Source organism: Mesitornis unicolor, unplaced genomic scaffold (genome assembly GCF_000695765.1).
Source record: "Mesitornis unicolor isolate BGI_N332 unplaced genomic scaffold, ASM69576v1 scaffold7499, whole genome shotgun sequence".
NCBI lineage: Eukaryota > Metazoa > Chordata > Aves > Mesitornithiformes > Mesitornithidae > Mesitornis > Mesitornis unicolor.
In genome coordinates, this window is record NW_010207904.1 from 10685 (window position 1) to 20226 (window position 9542).

Sequence of the window (9542 nt, forward strand, 5' to 3'; positions counted from 1 at the left end):
GTGCTGGTCCTGCAAACCTCTTGCCTTTTCCCTGTCCGTGCTGGGGAGACTTCTTTTGCTCTTGCCATCTCAAATGCCCCATTTGCCTGAGGCTTTTTACCTGGTTCTTCCTCCTGTGCACCACCAGCCAGTCTCACCCTGGTCTCTGGAGGGGTCTCTGGGTCGCTCGACATGGACTTGTTTGTCGGACGTGCCAGTGAGAGCGCGAGCTGTAAGATACAGGGAGGGCAGCAGTGCCGTGAACATCAGATATTATCCCAACCATAGAAACACTGGCTGGGTCAGGTAGGTGGAAAGGGCAGTCCCTATCCCCTATGTGGTGACTGTGGCACCCATAGGGATAAGCCCATAGGGATATGTGCTTGTGGGGTGTCACAGGTGAGCCCAGGACCCCTCCTGCACTGACCCACAAGGATGGGTGCAGGTGCTGCTGCACGCTGGTCCTCAGACCTCGATGGAAACCGCGTGGGCACCGAAGGGGAGGAACAAGGGTAAAGGCTGAATGGCCACGGCTTGACCATGTGCAAATACATCCCTGTTGGCTTCTCACACAGCCACGCCATCTTCCCACAGGACATTAATGGTGGTCACAACAGTGCCCACACCAGTGCTGGACTTCCCGGGATGTTAATGCCAACAGGAGCTGTACTCACCACAGCTGCCTCCTCCTCCTCATCTTCCTCCTCCTCCTTGACAGCCCCAGGCAGTACCCGGGCAGCGTTGGGCCAGTGGTAGGGCAAGTGCAAGTTGTCCTGCTCTGCCCTGTGACTCCCACAGGGGCCATGGGTTGCCGGCACAGCAAGGCTCTCCTGAGGGCTCAGCCGAGGGCTGCCGGCCCCCCGCAGCTCCCGGCGGTTGTGCCAGCCCATTTCCTTGCCTCGGCTGGAGTCCGACAGATCCAGTGGCCCATCTGCACCATCATCCATCGCCGCCTCTGCCTTTTCTTGGAGTTCAGAGCCATCACGGCTCAGCCAAAGCTCTTTCTCTTCCTTCCCATCCATGGCGTCCTCCAGAAAGGACCTTTCCTCCTTGCATCCCATCGTGATGTTGGGCCATGGGGAAAGGGACCGCTCCTTGGGCGCAGGTTTTATGTCTTCATCTGCCCGCTGGCCTGGCTGGCACTGCTGCATAAGGAGATGTTGCAGCCGCTCCCTGTGCTTGAGGAGGTGCAGCTTCTCCTCCAGGTGCTGATCCCTCACATACACCATGGTGGCAGGGAGCTTCAGCAAGGCTGTGTGGTCTTCCCAGCCATCACGCGACCGTGTCTGGCCATCCACATCCTTGGCCCGAAGCAAATGGCTGGAGAAGCTGCTGCCGTCCCGGTCTGGTGAGACGCAGTTGCTTGCCAGCCCCAGCTGGTGCAGGGAAAGGTGCTTTTGGAGGAGGCAGAGCTGCTCTCTCCGGGTGGTCATTTTTAGGTTTTCGTAGGATGGAGCAACCTTGGGGGAGTACGGTTTGCTTGCTGTTAAATAACTGAAATAAGCAGAAAAAAACCCAATAATGTTAATAAGAGAATTTTCATGTGATTTCCCAGCTCCTGCAGGTGATGCGTGTGATCTTTCCTGCTCTTTCTGTGCCCCACTGCCTGTTGCAGCTCCTGGTCCCCTGCACCACAGCTGCCTTCAGGTGCCGTGCTGGGAGTCAAGGCAGCCAGCAGTGGCTCCTCCACACTGGACACATTGCAGGAAACCACCACTCACCATCCCACCCATCTCACAGCGTCCTCCTGTCCCTGGGTCAAGGAAGCAGGGGGACATGGTGACCATTCATGTCAGCACTGTTGCTGAGGAGTCACTTATCAGACCATATCTTATGGTCATAAGCATCCTAACTATCCCCCATTGGGCTTTCTTAGTGCCTTGGTGAGCCTGAAGACCTCCAGGAAGGAGGAACAGCACACCCTCTGCTAATGTCACTCAATGGGAGACTTTTACAGCCATGCTAAGAAGCTTGGTGTGGTGCATGAACCTGCCCTGCACGTCGAGTCCGTGCTATCGCTGGGTATTTGGTAGCTTCCCTGGGTGTGAGCTTTTCTAGGAAATGCTTGGGCGGATCTACTCCCACTCTGGGAAACTCGCTGTTTCTAGAGGTGAACTCATTGGCTTTGCTCAGCCCTCTGCACTTCCAAAATCAGTGGAAAGGACAAGCCCAGGGAGGTGCAGAGCCCTGCAGAAAAGCCCATTAGACATTATAAGGAGGAGTGGGGACTGCTGCCTTCTCCCCCTGGCTGGAGGTGGGGGCACTTGGTTCACTTTCTTGGTCTGTCTGATGAAGCTGGAGTAAGAGAGAGGCTTTACTCGTCAGACTGGATTCCAGTCATTTTTTTGCTGGTGTAAACTGAGAGACCCTCACTTTCCCCAAGGCCATGGGAGAAGCCTGGAGAAGAAGGTGGGCAGATACAGCAAACACCGGCCATCTCATCACAGTCTGTGGATCAGACCCACAATGTGACCCATGAGAGGGTAACTCACGCCTCAAGGCTGGGACTGTGCTCGCGTTCTGGTGGGAGAGGAGTCTTCCTTGCTGGTGGGGATGCCGCTGTCCCCAGAGGACTTTTCTCCAGGAGGCAGGGCGTGGAGCCGGGTCTCACCAGGGCGATGGTCCCATGCAGCTGGTTGGAGACCCTCTGGGATGCCTGCAGCAGGGGGACAAAGTCCAGATGAGCTGTTCTGCTGCGCACCCCAGGCAGTGCATGGCTAAGGGGAGCCTTGTCAAGTGGAGATGCTGCTTTTCACCAGCATGAGCAATACAGACAGCTCCTACGTGCTCTGTTTGGTACAATTCTGGTCGACAGCTCAACCATACTTTTATTTTTTTCCCCAGTAAATTTCCCCTTTGTATTTTCTAGTGGGATCTACAGTAGTCCTTATTTTCTGGCTGCGCTGATTTGTAGCCCAGGAGGTCTTGTGCCTCCTCTCAACTCAAGCCAAGATTCAGTGACTTCACCAAGATAAGACCCTACAAATTCTCCAACCCCTAGTCAGGCCACCAGACGTTGTTCATGCAAGCTCCTGGCATGCACTGGTTCGATGGGTGTAATTGCAGGGGAGTGAGTACCTGGCTGTGAGGCCAGGACATCATCACTTCCATCTGCTGCCATGAAAGCCTCACCACATGTTCTGACTTGACTTTCCCCTGCCCACCTGGAGATGTCACCAGCCCCTCCTGCGATCCCTATTAATTATCCACACAGCCTGCCTGCAGCCTTCCCAAAACCTTTTTTCACCTGCTCTTTCAAGTTTTCTGTGGAGTTCAGGTAAGCAAAGCCTGTGCCAAAACAGAAGCATCTATGTAAGTGTGTATGTGGGTTTGAGTTCCCACAACCAGAAACAGGACTCCAGGTCCTGCAGTCTCATCTCCCAGTGCCCAGTATCACCATATCACTCGGCATCCCCCAGCTGACACATACCCTCTGTGTTTTAAAGGCATGGCAAGGCATTGATGCACAAAAGGGCAACCACTGAATGCCAGGCCATACCAGTGTTCCTTATGCTGCAGATGGTGAGACACCAGCGATTCTCTAGGGCAGGGCTGCTGTGGTGTATTTGTTCTCAGTACCCACAGCTCCCACAGTTTACATTTTCTCCAGGCTTTTCCACCATTCATAGCGCTCCAGCTTCTTGTTTGCCCAGGTAATGCAGAGCTGAATCTATCACTCAGGATAAGCTGTACTGAAACACAGCTCAGCACAACCTGCCTGGGTCCATCACACCTCAGAGCTTTCCCCAGCAAGACATCCATGGCAAACTGCCCAAGTCTGGCTGATTATTTTACCCCCTAAGTGCCTCCTCTCTACCCTAGCCCACCTGCCCTGATCTAGTTCAGATGATGATCTCCACAGCAGTGGAGAGAAGGCCTGAGGATGCCAGGCCACCTCCAGCAACTCACAATTTCCGCAAGGCTGACTTCTTGGAGGACACTGCTTGGGGAAGTCCTTCTGCTTGGAGAGCTTCTGTGTCCTGCAGGCTTTTCTGCAAAAAAAAGACACAAGCAGCCACCATGATGGTCCTGCAGAGCTGTTGCAGTCTGTCCTGACCTGCCCTGTTACCGGAGCCTCACAGCCTCCTCAGGAAGCTGCTGGCTGGCATCGACCACCTCCTACTGATTTTGAGCCAAAATTTCTGTCTGGCTCAAGCCACCACCTGAATGTACATACCCTCCATCGATGTGTGGGTGGCAGCAAGGCAACAACATGGGCTCTGCATGAAATGTGTGGCGGGTCCATACTTGCACAGCATTTGCCCTACAGTGAGGGCACCCAAGGACTCTTGTTCTAACGCAGAGCAGCGTGTTCTCCCTTGAGATGCATTTCCACCCCCCCCAGCAGCTATTCTGGCCATGGCAGTGACCATTTCAGCTGCCAGCAGCTTGGCCTTCACTCTCCAGACTCTTTCCTAGAGCAGCTTTGCATCACAGCTCAAGTCACTCTTCCCATCCCCAGCTCCCCTGAGGGTGGTGGGAGCCAGCAGCACTCACCTTCTTCCAGCTCGAGACCCTGCACGTTATGGTGGGCTTCTTCTGCTCCCCTGTGAGCTGCTTTCTCTCCGCTGGTGTTCCTGCTCACTTGGGACTGTAAAGCCAAGGGGGAGCTGGGGGTGGAGCTGCTTTCTCTGGAGGTCACTCCTGGGTGCTTTGTCCTGTCCCTGTTGAAAAGAGAAAGACACAAATGAGTGAGAATGGGCAGGAGAAGGAAATCCCCGGTTTGAGGGCCACTGTACTGGGAGCCCTGTGTTATAGAGCCTGATAAGCAAATATACATATTTATATATACATGTATGTGGATATACCGGATCCTAGGACTCACCTCCTTCCATTGCAGCTTATCGCTGGCTCAGCTGCAGTCTGGACCACAGGACAGAGCCAGCACAACAGCTCAAGGTCTGGTTTCCCCACCTGGCTGCAGGTAACGTTGCAGGAAGCCACGGTGTTGGGTAAGCCAAAAACCAACCGCAGCTATTGCAAAAGCTCTGTGAGAACCCCTACGTCCCTGGCTGGGCTTTCAGCCTGTGTAGGGGTGGATTCAGCGCAGGGATGTGGTGGCTGTGACCCTTCTCCATATCAAGCTGGTGGGGCTGATGCTCTTGGTCACTACAATGTGAGTTTTGGAGCCCCGTGGTTATGTGATGGATCAGGTCCTGGCAGGACGCTGATGCTGAGTCATGGGTGTTTGACTGGAAATCTTTGTACCCAGCAGCCCAGGGAAGAGCAGAAAAGGAGTTCTCAGTGCTCAGCAAACCCAGCCTGACCTACAGCCTCAAAACTCCTCAGGCCTTGGGAAGCATCAAGGAGGAAAAGCGAGAGTTTCTCTTTAAGCGGATGGTGCTTCTGTGCTCCAAAGAAAACACATTTCTAAACTAATCCCGCAGTGCTAATTCATCCGGACTTTAAACCCTTGAGGAATGAGCTGATTTGTGTGCATTGGCCAGCCGGGCAGGTTACTCAGCTTTCAGCCAGCGCTCTGCTGGGGCATGAACCTGTTGGAGCAGATCACGCCTCTCTCCTAATCCCAGCCCAGTCCCTTGCGTGTCACTCTCCTTCCCCTCAAACACCACCTGCTTCCTGCAGACCCTCTCTGGCTGCTGCAGGAGGGGAATTAGACACCAAAACACCCCTGAGGACGCCACAGTCTGGATGTAGCCATGCTCAGCTGTGGGAATGCCTCCATCCTTACCAACACCCCTCGTAATGAATGCAACCCAGGAGAGCACTTACTCCAGGCTCCGGATCCTCTTCAGCTCTTCCTTGAGAGTTTTGTTCTCTTCCCTCAGGCGGTTTGTCTCATTACCTGCAGGGACACAGGTTGTGCCATGGATTCAGGTGCTGCAAGGTGAGAGCCGATGCTCCTCACAGCTTGCTGGGGTTGCACATGGGAGGAGGAAGGAATGGCACCTTGTTTTGGAGTGATGCTGGCCCTCTAACAGATACAAAGGAACAACTTTCTGACTTGAGTTTAGTCAGGATTAGTGGAAGCAGCTCAGGGAGAGAGCACAACCCAGATGGGATGGTGGCTGTGGCATGGTGGGATGGACACAACCGGCATCCTGCTCTGAGCACCGTGGCTGCCTGTAAGGAGCGGGTGCTGTGTTAGGGGAGGGCTGTGGGCTACATGGGCGACCAGAGGAAGGCCAGAGGAAGCTGTGAGCACCCAGCACTGCAGCAAGGAGGCAGCAAGCGAGCGCAATGGCATAACAGGAGAGATAAACCAAGGGCTGCTGGCCCCCTCTCCATCCCTCCCAATGTCTTATCTCCTTTACCTCCGTGACTCTCCCTGGGCTAGCCAGATACCCAGAGAAAGACATCTTTAGCCTGAGTGGAGCTGGGACCACTGCCAAAGGCTTGGGAGAGGATCCCTCACACGTGTTGCTTGATTGCCATTTACTGGTGCTGAGCTGCTGTTGTGGCTGCCCTGTCTTTGCCAGAGCATTGCTTCTGTAGTGCCAAATGCATCTTTTTTTTTCCAGGCAGCTGATTGGCCTGGGCAACTCAGGGCTGCTCTCCGTGTGAGCATCTCTCATTTTTTGTGGAGGTGTGGAGGGCTGCAACGCCCCAGCTCTGCTGCTTTGTGCAAGGGGGAATGTGAGCTGCCATCCACAGTCCTGTTCTGATCTGATTTTTCAAGGCCCCCAACACTTACGTCATCTCCTTTCCTTCTCCCCATCCCCAAACCCCTCCTGGGTGCCCGGTCATAGAGGGACTCACGTGTAAATATATGGGAGAAGCATTAACCGAGCAAAGACTCAGCCGGCCAAAGCCGAGCTGTCAGAAGGCAGCGATACATACTGAGGATGAAGATGTGCTGCAGGCTCTGGAAATGGGAGCTCTCGTACTCATTCTGCTTCTTTTTCGCCAGCTCCTGGGTGACCATGCATCTGTCACAGAGACCCGCTCGCAGCCTGTAGGAAAACCCACGCCCTGGGTGTTACCATGGGGGAAATAAGCTCCTGCTCTCCCCACGGGTGAAGCATCAGCTTCAGATCCAGCCCATCACCCAAAATTGATAAGAGGGGTTTTTATCCGTGCAGCCCAGCCTTGGCCCTTCCACCCCTCCAGATCCAGCACCACCACCACCACCAGCTTGGGAAAGCTCCTGTCCCCCACTCATCCAGCAGTCGAGGATGAGCAAACAAAGGGTTCATGTGTGGGAAGGCAGCAAACCCCAAACTCTCCCCCTAGGAGGGTGCAGCGGCTGCTATCAACAGCCTTACCTGTTTTCTAACACCTTTACGTTTTCTTTAAGGACCTTCTGTTGTTCCCTTAATTGGTGATTTTTGGCAAATAACTCTTCAATTCTTTGAGCATCACTATTTGAAGAAACATAACAAAGAAAAGAGGGTTATGAGATTTCACCCACAAATCTGTGCCTTTGTCTGCAGCACCCTGTTGAGGGGCAGGATTTCTGCTCACATTGCTGTGGCTGAATTGCTTTTGCTTGTGTGGCAAGAGGGGAAACAAATGTGTTGGAGCCCAGATGCTGCCCTGCAATACCCACCGTTAGGTTTAACAGCTTTTATCATCCTGGTTTATTGTATCCCATGAAAACAAGTGCCTGCTGGCCTGAGCATCACCTGCCAGTGGACAGGTGAACTGGAGGTGGCCTGGGATCACCTCAAGCCCTGCCTGTGCTGGGTGAAAGTCACCAGAAAGGTTCAAACTCGGCAGTGCCACAAAGGCAAGCTCTGCTCTAAATCAGGGGTGAAAATGAAGTGGCATCACCTCCCCTCCGTCCCCCATCCAACCACGGTGTGGGCAGAGCAAATGTGGGGTTCCTCACCGGCACTTCTCCGTTGTCAGCTCCGCCAGTTTGCTTTGCAGACCTGGAATAATTCACAGAGACAGAGGGGTGGGTGTTTATTGCCAATTCCGAGGAGACAAAACACAATGATGGGATTTCAGGAGGGTGCCTGGCATCGCAGAAACCTCATCAATTTACAAACCTTATTTCCGAGAAGGAATAGCACATTGCCTGCATTAAACAACACTGCAGTTTAATGTAGCTGGAAAAGTTGTGCAAAATGTGAGCACATTTTGTATTTTCACCGTTTAATGAGTCTGCATTTCCCTTCCATCCCTGAAAAGTCTGCTTCAGTTTTGTTTCTGCTTATTTCTCATTACAGCACGCATTTCCCAGGTGGGCAGTATTTTATAACTCTTGGGGCTGCAAAGCATCTTGGAGGATATTTACAGCTCAACAAGAACAGCTTTCGTTGATGGATCTGCAGACGTTACATCTTGTCAAACCCATTTTATGCAAAGTAGATGTAAACATGTGGTTTAAATTGCCCAACAGTTTCCTCTAACTCTCACATTGCTTGAAATTACACAAGAGAAGAATGAATTCATAAGCCAGAATCCTCTAAAAGCGCTGTTGTTTCATTCGTAATACTGATACTGGGAATTATTCTAATAGGAAAACAATTGGATTTGGCATTTGGTTGCTTAACCTAATAGTTCTAATTTTAATAATGTATGATCAGAGGAATAATTTAATCCCTAGAGGAATAAGGTTTTCTTTAACATAGCCTCATACTCCTGCTGCTTCATTCTTACAGATTATTGCATCTCTCCACTCTCCCTTTAATCCCTCAGTGTCCAAATATACCCAGAACCACATCTCTTGGAGAAGATGCCCAGCAGATGTGCATGTCACTTCTGTCAACCTCCCAGTTCACCTTTATCACAGACCAGGACAGTGGGAGGAGGAAAGGAGCCACATCCCCCGTGATGAATGCTTGGCACAAGTGGGATATCTCCAGGGATAGCAGATGCAGGAAAACCCTTTCACATCTGCTCCTCCTCATCATCCAAAAAGTTACTAACTTCCTCAGTAAACCTTGTTCTTCACCAGGATAAGATGGATAAACCGTACCAAGGTGCCACTAGATGGTATGGTCCAAAGGGCCAGGCTGTGACCCTGCATCCCCATCCATCCCCATTGGTGATGCTCATTGAGCCCTAACTCCCAATGCTTCCTAATCAACGCCCTCCTCCCTTTGGGTTATTTAAAATCAAACAGACCAAGGTGGCATCACAAAGAAATGGATCTCCACTAGTTTTTAATAAGACTTCTTCTATCTCCTTACCTTGGATCTCTTTCTCATGGATTTCCTTGAGCTTATTCAGGAACTCAGCAAAACTCTCCGTGGTCATGGCTGGGGCTGTGCTGTATGCTGGGCTGCTTCCAGTGCAAGGATGTCTTTTTGTTTCAATTTATTCAGGTTTCAGGCTAAAAGAGAAACAGAAAGTCCAATAAAAGAGAATTGTCTTGTGTATGTGGTGTTCTGGAAAGTCTTAGAAACAGGACAAAGCTCAGATTTAGAAAACGAAATACAGACATGTACAAAGCAGCAGGTTCATCCGGGGAGGCATTTTCAGACCTGCCTCAGCCCTGTGCTGGGAGCATGGGCAAAGTAGAGAGTGATGGCTCAGATGCCCTGCCCCACCTCATCCCAGATAAATGCAATTTAAACAGCTCAAAAAGTAGAGGGAAAAACCTGATTTATCAGCAGGACTTTCAGTTCTCCCATTTTCATGCTAAGTGCCAT

The 9542-nt window shown here is 52.0% G+C and overlaps 1 protein-coding gene across 1 annotated transcript in view; it reads right to left on the minus strand.

Moving 5' to 3' along the window:
• RBBP8NL (RBBP8 N-terminal like) overlaps positions 1 to 9147 on the minus strand; it is a 12261-nt gene extending 3114 nt beyond the window's left edge. The window contains exons 1-10 of the mRNA XM_010192292.1: positions 9081 to 9147; positions 7772 to 7814; positions 7206 to 7301; positions 6781 to 6893; positions 5713 to 5785; positions 4477 to 4643; positions 3889 to 3971; positions 2472 to 2635; positions 654 to 1473; positions 101 to 209 (exon numbers count right to left, since the gene is read on the minus strand). Of these exons, the coding sequence (XP_010190594.1) occupies positions 101 to 209; positions 654 to 1473; positions 2472 to 2635; positions 3889 to 3971; positions 4477 to 4643; positions 5713 to 5785; positions 6781 to 6893; positions 7206 to 7301; positions 7772 to 7814; positions 9081 to 9147 (1735 nt within the window). The remainder of the gene's footprint in view (positions 1 to 100; positions 210 to 653; positions 1474 to 2471; positions 2636 to 3888; positions 3972 to 4476; positions 4644 to 5712; positions 5786 to 6780; positions 6894 to 7205; positions 7302 to 7771; positions 7815 to 9080) is intronic.
• Between the last annotated feature and the right edge of the window lie 395 nt (positions 9148 to 9542).